This window comes from Apteryx mantelli, chromosome 31 (assembly GCF_036417845.1).
Source record: "Apteryx mantelli isolate bAptMan1 chromosome 31, bAptMan1.hap1, whole genome shotgun sequence".
NCBI lineage: Eukaryota > Metazoa > Chordata > Aves > Apterygiformes > Apterygidae > Apteryx > Apteryx mantelli.
Window position 1 is genome coordinate 2,532,970 of NC_090008.1, and position 14,553 is coordinate 2,547,522.

General features: G+C 60.7%; 1 protein-coding gene across 1 annotated transcript; it reads right to left on the reverse strand.

Annotated features, from left to right (window-relative positions):
• Positions 1-4,646: 4,646 nt before the first annotated feature.
• Positions 4,647-10,330, reverse strand: MCL1 (MCL1 apoptosis regulator, BCL2 family member). The gene is made up of 3 exons (XM_067313489.1): positions 9,693-10,330; positions 7,117-7,364; positions 4,647-6,574 (listed from the first exon to the last, which is right to left on the reverse strand). Exons 1-3 carry the CDS (start codon positions 10,282-10,284, stop codon positions 6,458-6,460), a joined length of 957 nt encoding a protein of 318 aa, XP_067169590.1. The 5' UTR covers positions 10,285-10,330; the 3' UTR covers positions 4,647-6,457.
• Between the last annotated feature and the right edge of the window lie 4,223 nt (positions 10,331-14,553).

A 14,553-nucleotide genomic window follows, 5' to 3' on the forward strand; every position in this document is an offset into this window, starting at 1 on the left:
GCATTCCTGGAAGGGGCCACGTGATTTCCCCTGCTGCTATTAGCGGCGCCTGTTGCTGGGCAGAGCTCTCCTGGGGGGGGGGGGCGGGCGGGCGCACACGCGTGTGCAAACCCCCACGCGTGTGCAAACCCCCACACGTGTGCAAACCCCCACGCGCGAGCAAACCCCCACGCGTGGGGCGTGCGCGAGCCCCTCGCTCACCCGGAAAGTCCCCACGAACAGCAACGGGCTCCCAATCCGGCCCGGATTTGCCCTCGTAAATCCCCCCCCAACCTGGGGACACCGAGGACATGCCGGGGGGCTGCCGGCATCCCCGCGTGTCCCCCCCCCCCCCCCCGGAGGGTTTTCCAGCTTTCCCAGGAGGCGGAAAAGAGCCCAGGTGTCCGGGCCCTCCCCGACCTTCCTGCCTTGCCGAAAGGCGGATGCACATCCTTCCCGGAGCTGTTTGGAGCCGCAGGGCCCTGGGGACAGTCCCCCACGGCACGGGGAGAGCCGGAGGGGGGGGAACACCCAGGGACTGCCTTCCTCCCTCCTCCTCCTCTTCACACCCCCCCCCCCCTCCAGCAGCCCTCCCAGCCCCATGGTGCGCGGCAGCAGGGGGAGCTGAGGCCTGGCGGGCTCGTGACAGCAGTGCGTCAAACCGCTCGGCTGCTTCCTGCTTTTCTGCCCCCCCCCACCCCCCTTCCTGCCCCCACTGCTGCTGCTGACAACCAAATATTTGTGTCGGTGAAAAGTTCCGGGGCTGGATTACTCACGCGCCCCGCGCCGGGGCACCCACCGCCGGCAGCACCCACCGGCAGCACCCACCGGCCGCTCGAGGCACCCGGCAGGGGCGGCACCCTGGTTCCCCCCCCCACCCGGGTCGTTTCGGCCCAGCCCCACGCGCCGGCACACGTGGCCGGAGCGATAAGCGCGGGGGCTGGTTATCTCGCGGGGCGGGGGCCGCGCGCTTCCCGGAATGCCGCCCGCCCGCGGGCCGCTGCTCCCGGCTCACCTGCTCCTCGGGGACCCGCCGGCATCGCCTCGCGCCCGGGCTCCGCGCCAGGGACCTGCAAGACACGAGGAGGTCGGGGCTGCGAGTCAAGCCCCGGGATGGGGCATGGGGGGGGGGGGCCCAGGCGTCCGGGAGCCCCCTCGCTCCCCAGGCTCGAACCCCACGGGTTTTTTTTTCCAAGGGGAAACCACTGTGCTTTGCTACGTCCGTTTTTGGGATGGGGCTGAGCACCTCCGAGACCTTCCGGCCACCTTCATCCCTTTCCCCCAAGGGAGGAAAGGAATTAACCGGGGGGGGGGGGGAAGCAGCCCGGAACAACCCAGCGCCATAATTACACGTCGGAGAAAGGCGGCGAGGTGGGAGGCAGCTTGCCCGGGGCCCGGTCGGAGCCGTGGCGCAGGAATCCTCCTTGGCCAGGGCCAGTGCGAAAACACCCAGCACAGGCAGCGATCGGGGGGAATCGGCACCATTCAGGGGACTCGATTTGCACCATTTCGGGGGAAGCTCCGAGCTCCGCGAGCTGGAATAAGGGGATTTGCGGGAAGGCGGGCGGAAAAAAGAGCCCTCTGGGCCCTGGAAAGCGGCGGCGCGCGGAGGCTCCCGTTACAGGAAGCGCCGAGCCATGATCTCAGCCGAAAGCTATGGCGCGAGCAGATGGGGCCGCTTTCAAGCGCTCGCCGCCCGGCTGGCGGGTTCAAAGGGCGGCAGCCACAGCCAGAGCCGGAGCCCCGGCGCGGGGCAGCGAGCGTTGCGGGATCCCACCCGAGGGGCGCGGAGGAGCCGGGCAGGGAACCCTTGCGACTCGGCTGGAAGCAGGGCTGGGATGGGGAAGCTGCTGGCTTCCATGAAAGAAAAGGTCATTTCCATCTCATTTCTGCGGCCGTTTCCAAGCGACCGCGTTATCGCAGCCCTCGCTCGTGTTTGCAGAGCTGCCTTGCGGCCCCCGGAGCGGGGCTGCCGCGACAGAGCCAAAAATGGCAGGAATTAGGGTTTTTTTTTCCAGCCTTCTGCTTGCATAATAGCTCAGAAGAAAAATTCCCCTCCTCCTCCCTCCCAGGGTTGGGCCCGCGACGCACTGGGAAAGGCCCCGAGCTCCCTGTTCAAAGCCACCCGAGTGCCACAGCCCCAGGAGCAAAGGTTTAACCCGCCTCCAGGCAGCGGGAGGCCAAGACGAGCGGGGTTGCACACCGAAGCTTTGCAAAACCCGCCAGGGGATTTTGGGCATTTGCATGCAGCCCCCTCGCAGCCCCGAGAATGTGAACTTTAAACATCCTCTCCGCCACCGCATCGGTTTTCCCCCCCGCTGCGAAACCTCGCGTGGAGGCAGCGAGGCGCGACGGCCCCGGCGGAGGGAACGAGGCCGCAGGCTCTCGCGAGCAGGCTCGAGGCCCCGCTCGCAGCTTTTTGCAGAAGAGGAAGCAGCAGAGCTTCGTTTCTGCAGCCCACGCAGCCGCCTGAAGCTCACCGCAGCGGTTCCCCATAAATGCACTGTGAATCTAAGCCCAAACACTGGCGAGAAGGATCCCAAGGGAGAAACGGGGACAGGGGAGAGGATAAAAACAAAGAGGGGGTGCTTGGCTGGAGGCTGCTGTGGGGAAAGCGGACAGTGCTGCTTTTGCAACCTTTTTGCCTCCCCTCCGTGGGGAAAACCCTTGTCAAGGGGCTGCTGTGCAGCACATTCAGCTCCCAAAGGTCCTGGGGACAAGACAGATGAAGCCAAGGGCAGCCAGGAGAAGCGATTCTCCCCCCCCCAAAAAAGAGCAGCAGCTCCAGGATCACAACCAGCCAACACCAGGAGTCTATAAAGGGTGCTTTAACTTCCCCCTTTATTTACACCAGCACTTCCAAGAATTCGAAGCCTTGCAATGTTTTTTTTTAAACTCCAAAAAGCCCTTATTCAAGAGGAACAGGAAGCTCCTCCTATCAGCTCGGAGACAATCTTTATCAGACCGACTTTGCAGCAGATACGGTTACCAGGAAGCAAAAACAACTGACACCCTTTACACCCAGCACCTAGAAACAGAGCAGCCCCACAGTGGAGGGGGAAATCGCTCTGCGAAGCTGTTTGCATATTTCCATGGCAAAGGCCCAGCTTTGCATGAGGGCCTCACCGGGCTCCGAGATATTGAATAGCGAGAGCAGGCCGAAAATAGCCTGAAAAGGAAGACGCAGCAAGAAAAAAATGCCGAGGCAATTGCTCCATGGCGTGCTGGAGCTGTCAGCTTGTTTTCCGCAGCGCCTTAAGAGGCGAGCTGCAGGAAGCGGTCACTTCATCCCTATCTCGCCCAATCTTCAGCAAGACTCCGCATCCCGCAGGGTGAGGCCGCCTGACTGCTTTCAGCCACCGCTGCAGTTTAGGACTGATGAGTTTCGTGTTAAGTGAAGCATTCTGTCTCCGCTGTGCTTAGAGAGGAACTTGGAGAGTTTTTCTTCCAAAAACAGGCAACTGCTGCTCTCAAGCTTATGCCCGAGCCAGCTGGGGCGTTCCCGGCCGGCTGTCAAGCCCAGCCGCCTGCACAGAGCAGCGCCTTCCTTCCCAGAAAAATGACGGAAGTTTCCAAGAGGCTGAATCAGACACCACCCAAACTTAGTCTTTGCATAGCTGCGCCCAGAGCTAACCTTGCCCTTCGGCCCACAGCGCAGGGCTGATTCACTGCTCGCTTCCTGCGGGAATCGAAACTCAGGCATTGCAGGGCTGACGGAGCAGCTGGAGCCCAGCTGTTTTGGGGGAGCAGGGTGCCAAGCACACCGTACCTCACCCGAGACACTAGCTGCCTGCTCCAGAATAAGGGATTTGCACTCTCCTTGCTGGAAGGAGGCTGCTTTTTGGCAATGACAAGGTGGTATTCCAGTGAGCCACACAACTGCTCACCTAGCTGGTGAGCAAGCTCCTGCTAAGCCAGGCTGGGCTGTTTAAATATAGCTGCTTAATGAGCCTGCATGGTTTGTTTTGGTGGGGAGCTGTACACAGAGCCAGTTACAGCATACGCCCTTGCAACAGGCGGGCTCAGCGGCGAGACGGCAGCCCCCAGAACAAACAAGGCGAGCAAGACTAAACCCAGCCAGGCTAGAGATTAAAGCCACCCAGGCTGCACAGTTGCGACACCAACAAGGTCCTCTGCCTTTGAAGGGGCTGGGTGCAGCCTCCGAGGCGGCTCTCAGCAGGCGCGAGGAGCGTGGTTTGCCACGGAGCTGTCAGCACAACCCGGGGAAGCCGCTCCTCTCCGCTTCAGGCTGAGGTCCGCCAGGCTCGCCGACTCCGAAGCGCCGGGGGGTGACAAGCTGTGGCAGAGCACAGCGGGTATCTAGAAACCCGCAGCGCCTCGCAGGGCGGCTCGGGAGAGTTTGCATATGCTGCACTGATCAGCAGAAGTTGTCTCAGACCTCCCCACCCACGCAAGGGCACAGCTTAAAGCAGAACAGCTTCTCAGCATGGAGCAGCATCAGAGCACGCTGAGGGGCGAGAGAAGACACCTCGAGCAGTTGTCCACAGCCCACAAGCTTTTGAATAACCAACAGGCTACAGAGCACCCCAGGACAGTTCATGCTAACCGTGCAGGCCTACACCAGAGGAAGTACGAGCAAGGCAGAGCAGGACCATTTAGTGCATCAGCATCTAGTTACAGGAAATAGTGAGTTTTGTACTGGAGGATTGAGAACAAAGACATTTATTGACAAAACTAAGTGCTTGTTTGGAAAACAAGCAGGCCTGACAATAGCACCATCTTTAAGCTCTCCACTTGAGTTTACATTAGGCATCATTCAGTCTGGAGATCAAGTACAGTGAGGATGTATGTTTCTAGTCATGCTGGGACCTGATTTCACAGGAGAAGGCTTCCACAAAAAAAAATAAAATAAAAACCAACTGATTCCCTCAGTTTGAGTGCACAAAATAGCAGAACACTGCAAGTCCACCTAGAAGTAACACTTCCAACTAGGCACTGGAGGATTGAACTCAGCATATGGCATTGACGGACTCGTACTAACTGCAGATCCAATCCAAGCAGTTTTATTCTGCTCCAGAATGTTTACATTCAAATATTAGCTTCATTTGATTCATGTCTTAAAGGATCAAAATAAAGCGAAGAAAAGGAAGTAACTGATACCAACTTCCACAATCCCCACCCACTAGAAGAGCTAGAATAACCAAAAAGATTAAAAACAAACAGAAAACAAGAACTGTTGCCAGCAAGCCACGGGCACAATAAAATTCCACCAGGCCACTGATCCTTGCTACACTTCCTTGGCAATTTTGCTAGAGTACATTAGAGAAAGGCTTGCTTGAAGTCAAGGCAGGAAGAAGGCTTTGCCACAAAAATGCTACTGCTTCGCATCGGGAATGAAGTATGGCACACCCGCAGGTGATTTCCGCCACATTCAAAAGCCCCCTTTTTGCATCTTTATCTCTGTAAAAAATGTACATATTCTACAGATTTATAGATATTTACAAGGTTCTCTTTACAGCCTCCCCACCCCATGTAAAGTTTTACATACTTACAAATGTACTCCCTATTTTTAAACTGCATGTGTTGGCGAGTCACATCAGTGTAGCCAAGATCAGTCAGACAAACTAACCTGGATCAGCTGCAGCTGGCTGTGGTTACCACCCCCAACCCACCCCTCCCTGCTTCCCCCTTCGCCCCTCCCCAGAGGTTTGCACCCCTGAGTGCTGGTGGCTGTCGCAATTGTTTGTCTGACTGCTCTAACCCGGGTCTGTTCAGTGACCTGGTTAAAAAAGCCCTGCTGGAAGAGAGGGGACAATTTACACAGGCTACTGAGACAGCCGACAGCAGGGCCGAGCCTTTCCGCAGGCTCCGGGTCCCGCCGTCCTGGCAGTGGGTCACATCTCAACCTTCAGCTCAGCTCTACCCCCGACTGAGGATGGAATGTATGCAGAGTCAGCAACGGTTTAACATCTGCTCACTAGCGCACCTGGGAATAGCCACAGGTCTGCAGAACACCTGGCATTTAATGCTTCTATTCCAGTAAAAAGAAAAAGCCACAAGTTTAGGCAGGACAATGGCAGCAGAAGACGCTATTTCCAGAAACCTACAATCACAACTCTGAAACATCCACTCCACACGCAGCCACCATGCCAAACCTAGGAGGCTTCAGTCCAGGACAAAAGCTGCTGGTGCTCACTGGCTTGCTAAGCAGATCTGTTCCCTCAGGGATAAAACTTTGAAGCAGTCCACTTTAGCTTTCTTTCGTGATGCTCTTGAAGGAAGCAGAACATGGATTCTTCATTTCTGTTCCCAAAGCAATAAATCCTCGTTGGTACCCACAATCTGACTGGATCACACCTTCTTTCTTAGGAAAGAATTGCTCAGGGGATGCCTAGATGTTCTCCTTGGGTCACTCAAGCACAGCTTCATAAGTACTCACAGGAGGAAGTGATCAGCTTACTAGCTCCAAACAGAGCCAGCCTGCTTAGAGTTTTGTCATTCTACAGCACGCCATGGCTCACCGTATCATGTAGGCCAAGCTTGCTCCCAGTCCAGCAACTCCTGCAAAAGCCATCAGTACATTCCGGATGCTTCCTTCTAGGTCCTCTACTCGGAAGAAGTCAACAAAGCCCTCCTAGGAAAAAGAAGGAGAGTCATTCTTCCTGCCAGCCACATTTCTTCAGCAGGAGCACATGAAAGCCTTTTCGCTTTCCTGAAGCGAGGAACTCCCCCCTCCAAGCGGACTCGGATACAGTCTGCCTAGCAGCAACGCTAATCGTGCTCCGACAGGCTCGTGACAGGAGCCAGTCCACTCTGAGCCCACCCAGCAGAGGCAGAAATGGGGAGCCAGTACCAAAGTGGCTGTGGTCAGCTTCACCCAGCTCAGTACACCCACGATCCGGCTCTCCCATCTTTACTTTGGGAATATTGCTACCTCCTCACTTTGCCAGGGAGCAGGCAAGTCTCTAGGTCAAGCCTGCTCAAAGCAGTTTAACACAGGGAGCTACTGAAATGCCACAGCTCTGGCTAGGCACTTCAGACAGTGGTTTTAACTGGAGCCGTGACTCATCCTCTGTGCTCCACTGACACATGGTTGTCTCCAGTTTGGTCACGGAAATAGGAAAATATTGAATTGTTATAAAAGGAATGTACTGTTCAGGACAGGCAGTGACTCACCCAGCCTCCTTGGCTCATCAGCCACTCTCGTTTAGATGAGACAAGAGCATCTGTGATGATCCTTGCTAATGAACTGATGCACTTCTCCTGGTTTATGCTTTTCAGGTGTTTTGCAACAAAGGCACCAAATGAGATGAGTGTCACAACTCTGCCCCAGTTTGTTACTCCATCACTGAAAACATGGGCTGCCACCTCACACACTGACTGCAGGTCTTCCTCCTTCTTGATTTCCAGCTTCCGCAGCATTCCTGTAAGAGATACTCATTTTAGAAACAAGCACACACTGGAGCGAGTTCCCCTTTTGAGTCCCACCATACTGGAAAACCCACAGGCACTTCCTACCTTCTACTATATCCTCTGAAATACCTGCTCCAGAACCAGTTAGGAAGTACACATTGTCCCCCATGAGAAGGTACAGCTTCCACACGAAGCCCCAAAGCCTTAACAAAGTCACTGCAAACTATTAGAGAAAGAGCAAGTGGCTGCACACTTTTTTGAAGGGCTCTGCTGCATACACTCACCCCTGCAAGGCAAAACAGCCACTAACCCACTTCTAGTTCCTTCCTCCCCATCTCGGTTACAGCTGCCATCTTTGCACACACCACACCTCCATGTCTCACCCAGGCTTTAAAGCCCCACCAGGTCACAAGGACAACACAAGAGTCAGCTCATAGCATGGCACAAGCCTGCGCTCACCCTGAGCCAAGATAAAAGACAATTACCCACCGCAAAGCAGATGTCCCACTATTTTATTAATCTGCTTTTAGTGACTGGAACAACAAGGCTCCCCAGTTTGACCTACAGTGGCCCCTCATGAATAAGCAAACAAGACAAGCCTTTATGAAACCGAAAGGCATTGCTCAAACCAACAGGAAGCTTTCCTAAAGCCAGTTCCTTTTCTGCATACACAAAGTTAACTAACTTTAAAGCAGCCTCACATATTAGCATTGACCTGAATGCTCTTCTCAAGCAGGGCTTTTTCCACATTGCACACGCAGCTTTGTGTAATTAAGCCCACAATTTTTCACAGCAGCATAATTAGGCATGTGAGAAAGAATTTAAGAACTGGAATATCCTCCTCTGAAGAGGAAGGCATTTCGCCATATGCTGGCTAAGGAGGAAATACAGCCACTACCCTTTTGTGCTGGGCAGCTTCTCAATTCAAGACCACACGTACTTGCGGCTGCTAAACTTGCAAAATGCATTCCCAGCAAGAGGTCTGAAGCTGGGAGTTCATCCCCTGAAGGCTCCCACCACTCAAGCTAGTCCCAAAACTGTTCATTTGGGTGTTACACAAAACCAGGTCAAAACAGTCCATTCTCACTTCCAGTCTGAGTTTCCAGGACACTCAAATCTGCAGTTTCTAGTCATCAGCAGAGAGACACCTGCTCATCCAAGGCCAGGCTCTGGTGTTCAAGTTTCTGTGGCTATTTTAAGACTAATCAGAAGTGGGTGTAATACACTAAAATAGCTATAACCCAACCATGTTATTCAGCAGAACTTCTCCCCAACAAACTACAGCCTTTCCTAGGCAGGGGGACCAGGAGCCAAAACTCCTGGGCTAACTAATCTTTGGACACTTGGGGTTATTTGCATATGGTCATACTGATCAAAGCAGGACACGAGGAGGAACTGCGGCTAATCTGTAACCAGATTATCTGCTCTGCACACGTTACCACTGGTTCTTCCCCCTCCCAAGCGAGCAAAGTTCAGTTTCATTTTTTAATCGCTCTTCAGCTGCTTTAACTCCCTCCAGACCCAAACCACAGCCCATCCCAGCACCAATCCAGGCAGGGGCTCAGCCACCCCACGGTGCAGGGGGCTCAGCAGCCTCACTCCAGCTGCAAGAGCTGGCTCAGGCCCAGGCCTCCCCCAGTCCCCACCACGCAGCTGCCTGCAGCCCATGGGGCCGAGCCAATGCCCACCCACCTCGAGGGCCCCACACAGGCCAGGCCCACACGCGCACCAGGCCCAGACAAAGGCGTGGGGTCCGCAACCCCCCTGTCCCCCTTCCACAGGGGTGGGGACCAGGCCCCAAACACCCCCCAGAGCCCTCCACAGGGAGGGGGAACAGACCAGACCAAGACCCAGGGCCCACAACCCCCCTGCCCCCCCCACCCAGAGGGGTGGGGACCAGCCCCCGAAAACCCAGGGACCAGGAGAGGGTCCAGACCAAGGCCTGGGGCCCACAACCCCCCCTGCAAAAGGGGTGAGGGCCTGGCCTCAGCAGGAGGGCCGGGCCTGGACCAAGGCCCGGGGCCCACAACCCCCCTGCCCACCCCCTCCGCAGCCTGGGGGGGGTCCCCAAACACTCAGGGCACCTTCCTTAAGGAGGGGAGCCAAGCTCAGGCCAAAGCCCGGGGCCCACAACCCCCCTGCCCACCCCTCCACGAGGCCCCGACCCCCCCAGGACCCTCCGGAGGGAGGCAGACGGGGCCAGAAGCCCCACAACCCCCCCCCCCCCCCCCGAGGGGGCGGCCAGGCCCCAGCCCCCCCCCCCACCGTGGAGGGGGGGTGTCCGGAGGGAAGGCCGGGCCCGGCCCCCGGCCTCGCCCAGCCCCGGCGGCGGCGCCCACCTTGGAAGGCGAGCTCGTGCTTCTGCATGACGCCGTTGCCGACCCGCCGCAGCGTCTCCAGCGCCTTCTCCATGACGCCGTCGCCCGCCCCGCCGGGCCTACCCGGGCCGCCCAGCAGCCCCGGGAAAAGCTTCTTAGCGCCGGGCTCGGCTTCGCCCGCCGCCTCCCGCAGGTAGCGGCCGATGAGCTCCAGCGAGTCCTGGCGCAGCTCGTCGATGCCGGTCTCCGAGGCGGACGGGGTGCCGGGCAGCGAGCCGCCCCCCGCCGCCGCCGCCGCCGCCGGGCCGCCCCACTCGGCCTCGGGCTCGCAGCCGTCCAGCTCCTGCTCGGGGCTCCACAGCGAGGCCGGCCGCGGCGCGGGGCCAATCAGCGCGCGGGGGGCCCCCGCCGGGCCAATCAGCGCGCGGGGTACCTCAGCGCGGCCGTTGGCGGCCCAGGCCCCCTCGGCGGCCGGGGAAGACGACGACGACGACGATGATGATGGCGGCGCCGGCGCGGGGCCGCCGCCCCCCGGCGAAGCGGGAGCCAGCCCCGGGCCCCCGCCGCAGTACAGGTTGAAGCCGATCACGGCGTTGCGTTTCACGGCGAACATGGCGCCCAGCTGCGCACCGGCGACGAACGTCCGGGGAAGATCGGCGCCGCGGCCGCCGCTTATATGGCCGACGGGACGTGAGGGGCGGGGCGGGGCGGGGCGGGGGGCGGGGCGGCGCCGCCGGTTCCGGCCCGGCCCCGTTATGTAACGGCCCGGCCTGAGGGGGGAGTGGGATTCTCACATCCGAGGCCTTTTTTGGGGTGAAAAACAGCCCGAAAAGGGCCGGCCCCGCGGAGATGCACACGGCCCGTCGCCTGGTGGGTGGAGGCGGAACCGGGAAGGGCCGGGGTTGCGTCCTGCTGGGCCCCCGGCGCTGCTGGGCCTCACCCTGCCCCCTCCCCACCCCCCCCAGCAGCCATGGCCCCCCCCCCAGCAAGGCCTGGGCCCCCCCAGCAGCGATGGGTCTCCTTAGCACTGCTATGCCCCCCCCAGCAAGGCCTGGGCCCCCCCAGCAGCGATGGGTCCCTTTAGCACTGCTATGCCCCCCCCAGCAAGGCCTGGGCCCCCCCAGAAGTGGTGGATCCCCTTAGGACTGCTATGCCCCCCCCCAGCAAGGCCTGGGCCCCCCCAGCAGCGATGGGTCCCCTTAGCACTGCCATGGCCCCCCAGCAAGGCCTGGGCCCCCCCAGCAGCGATGGGTCCCCTCAGCACCGCCATGGCCCCCCCCCCCCCAGCAAGGCCTGGGCCCCCCCAGCAGTGATGGGTCCCCTCAGCACCGCCATGGCCCCCCCCCCCCCCCAGCAAGGCCTGGGCCCCCCCAGAAGTGATGGATCCCCTTAGCACTGCCATGGCCCCCCAGCAAGGCCTGGGCCCCCCCAGCAGCGATGGATCCCCTTAGCACTGCCATGGCCCCCCAGCAAGGCCTGGGCCCCCCCCCCCCCCAGCAGTGATGGGTCCCCTTAGCACCGCCATGGCCCCCCCAGCAAGGCCTGGCCTCCCCCCCCTGCAGTGATGGGTACCCTGAGCAACACCATGGCCCCCCCAGCAAGGCCTGGGCCCCCCAGAAGCGATGGGTCCCCTTAGCACTGCTATGCCCCCCCCCAGCAAGGCCTGGGCCCCCCCCCCAAGCAGCGATGGGTCCCCTTAGCACTGCTATGCCCCCCCCCAGCAAGGCCTGGGCCCCCCCAGAAGTGATGGGTCCCCTCAGCACCGCCATGGCCCCCCCCCCCCAGCAAGGCCTGGGCCCCCCCAGCAGTGATGGGTCCCCTTAGCACTGCTATGCCCCCCCCAGCAAGGCCTGGGCCCCCCCAGAAGTGATGGGTCCCCTTAGCACTGCTATGCCCCCCCCAGCAAGGCCTGGGCCCCCCCAGCAGCGATGGGTCCCCTTAGCACTGCCATGGCCCCCCAGCAAGGCCTGGGCCCCCCCAGAAGTGATGGGTCCCCTTAGCACTGCTATGCCCCCCCCCAGCAAGGCCTGGGCCCCCCCAGCAGTGATGGGTCCCCTTAGCACTGCCATGGCCCCCCCAGCAATGCCAGGACCCCCCAGCAGTGATGGGTCCCCTTAGCACTGCCATGGCCCCCCCAGCAATGCCAGGACCCCCCAGCAGTGATGGGTCCCCTTAGCACTGCTATGTCCCCCCCCAGCAAGGCCTGGGCCCCCCCAGAAGCGATGGGTCCCCGTAGCACTGCCATGGCCCCCTCAGCAATGCCAGGACCCCCCTCCTTCCCAGCACGGCTGGGCCCCGTTGTGGCCCCCCAGGACTGCCAGGCCCCACCATGATCCCCCCAGCCTGGGCCACGTAGCGCTCGTGGCCCGCGTGAGCGTCAGAGCGACGGGGGGTGGGGGGGGCACATTCCTCTTCCCCTCAACCCCCTTTTTCCTTCTGTTTTTTCACAGCTGGCGGCGGCTCCAGGCGAGGCTGTGACTTTCCACTCGGCTGAGTCACCGGCGCGCGGGGAAACCAGAACCCTCTTGCAGCCGCGGGGGCTCGCGAGCGCTGCGGTTTCTCGACAGCCAGGGGCCGGTGCCCTGCTGGTTTGCTTGGAAACGGAGCGCGCCGTGTCACCTTAACACCCGCTCGGTACGTCACCCGCGTCGTCGTCGTCTCGGTTAACCCCCCCTGTGGTTTTGGCTTGTTTGTCCGGATGTTTATGGGGAACTGCCCCATCTCTTCCAGTTAGCGCCGGGTTGCCTCGCAGTTCCCCTGTTACTCGCATCCGCTGGCATCCGCGGGCGCCGCAAGCTGCGGCTTCACGTCTCAAAGTGGGTCAGCGCCGCCTGGCCCTTGGCCGCGCTCCAGGTCATGAAAGAGCCGGCCCCGGTGCACCCGGAATGAGCCGATCGGCTCCGGAGCGAGCGGCCTGGCGAGCGGCATCACGTAGACGTGGGGAAACACCATTCCGGGGAAAAGCGGGAGGCACCGACCCGCTGGGATATGGTTTGGCTCGTTTTGGGGGATTCGCAGCGCCGTCTCATTCTGGTCTGCCCCTGCTGTGCTTCGCGCCCTGCTCCCTAACCTCGACGCATCCCAAATCCGGCTGCCTTCGAGCCGAGCATCCTGCTAGTGAGCAGAGCCGCACGCCGGCTGCAGCGGGGGGGGTTTCTCTTTGGGATCCCCCTGCCAACGGCCCTTGCGGTTTCCCATCTCTGCGGACTTTCCAGGGATCCACACGGCGATCCCCAGCGGAGGCCAGGCCTCCTGCACTTCGCCCTGCCGCCCTTCGCTCCCTCCCCACACGTGGCTGGCGCAAAATCGCGCCCGCTCTCCCCGACGCGGGGAAGAGGCCGCTCCGTCACCCACCGGGGCTGGCTGAACCCTAAAACCCCCCAAAGGACGTGGGAGCACGTGGGAAAAGCCACGGGGAGATGGGAAGATAGAGGCGCTCCGAGAGGAGACGTTTTTAGGGACGCGGAGGGCTGCTTGCAACCGTGAAAAGAGCCGCTCTGCCCTTCCCCTCCCTGCCGGGAACGGATCAAACACCAAACGGCAGGAAAACGTGGCAAAACCGTCACGTCTCCGCTCCGCTCCGACACCCGCAGAGCAACCGCCTCCGGCATGGAGGGGCCGGGAGCACCGGGGGAAGGAAGTTTCCACAATGCCTCTTTGTCCGCCGAAGCGAAACCCCTCGGCGCAGTTTCTCGCCGTGGCCCTGGCAGCCTGGACTTGGAGGATGCTCTCTGCTCCGCACCGGCCGCTGGGAAAGGCCGGGATCACCAGAAAAGTCCTGGTGGTGCGGGGGAGAGGGGCCGCGGCCCAGCCAGTGACGCCAGGAATGCGGCTCCGTCCAAAGGCCACTGAAGTAATCGCAGTGGCCGAGCCCCGGCTCCCACCTGGGGACGTGACGTCAGCTCCGGCTGAGGCATCGCGACGTCACCGCGACGTGACGACAGCGATACGTCGGACGTTCACACCCGCAGGGATTCCCACGCCACCCTTGCCATGAGGTTAAAAGCTCCGTTTTTTTAACTCCGGTGCCAAACGCGAGCCCGGAGAGGCACGAAGTGACTGCTGGGCACTCGCGGGAACCTGCTCGCTCGATGGCCGAGCTTCTGGGACAGGCAAACCCGGTGTGTTGGGATAAGATTTGGGGGAGAAAACATCGACTGTGGGGAAGAAAACACCAGATATGTGGAAAAAACACCAGCCTTGCCCTGCAAAGCCCCTCGCGTGGGCCCATTTCCGCCCCAGGGAAGCTGCGAAAAGGCGCAAGCACCCGGAGAGGTGCCAACGCGACAGACCCATCGGCACCCGGCACTTTCGGAGGCTCCTGCTCCCGTGAACCCCCTTGGGAAAGGACTTTTCTCCCCAAAGCGGGGCGACAACGTGAGCCGGCACCTCCGGGCTTATTCTGGGGCCCGGCGGGAAGAAACGCCAGCGCCGAGGTGCGTCTCCCAGGCCTCGTCGGGAAGCGGATTCTTGGCAGCGGGGTCAGCGCTCGGCACAGCTTGCTCCGGCAGTGCCAAGCGGTGAAGCACGCGCACAAACACCAGCCCGGCACATACTTGGCACGAGGCTGGAACACCGTGTCCCGGCCCGGCCCTCGTGACGGCACCCGACCTGCGGGGCCCCGGAAGGAAAGAGGCCTCTGCAGCGGATCCAGCGTGGGGGGGGGAGGGGGCAGGAGGCTCCGGGGGGGAGATTGGGGATTTCGGATCGGTCCCGGCACAGGGTATGAGGGCCCGGAGGAGGGCTGGTGGCAGCCCCCCCCCGCCGCCTTCGCGGAGGGATTTTGGAGCAGAAAAGGAAAAAAAAATAAAAGAAACAAGCTCCCCCTCCGGCCCCCCCAAATTCCTCAGCGCTGAGTCCAGGCGGCTGCTGGCCAGGCTCA

What these genes read in the sequence shown, in the direction of transcription:
- MCL1 (XM_067313489.1), bottom strand. Translation starts at nt 10,284, where the DNA reads ATGTTCGCCGTGAAACGCAACGCCGTGATCGGCTTCAACCTGTACTGC. An exon ending in GCACGAGCTCGCCTTCCAAG is followed by an intron (nt 7,365 to 9,692) that starts GTGGGCGCCGCC and finishes TATCTCTTACAG; the next exon opens with GAATGCTGCGGAAGCTGGAA. An exon ending in TGATGAGCCAAGGAGGCTGG is followed by an intron (nt 6,575 to 7,116) that starts GTGAGTCACTGC and finishes TCTTTTTCCTAG; the next exon opens with GAGGGCTTTGTTGACTTCTT.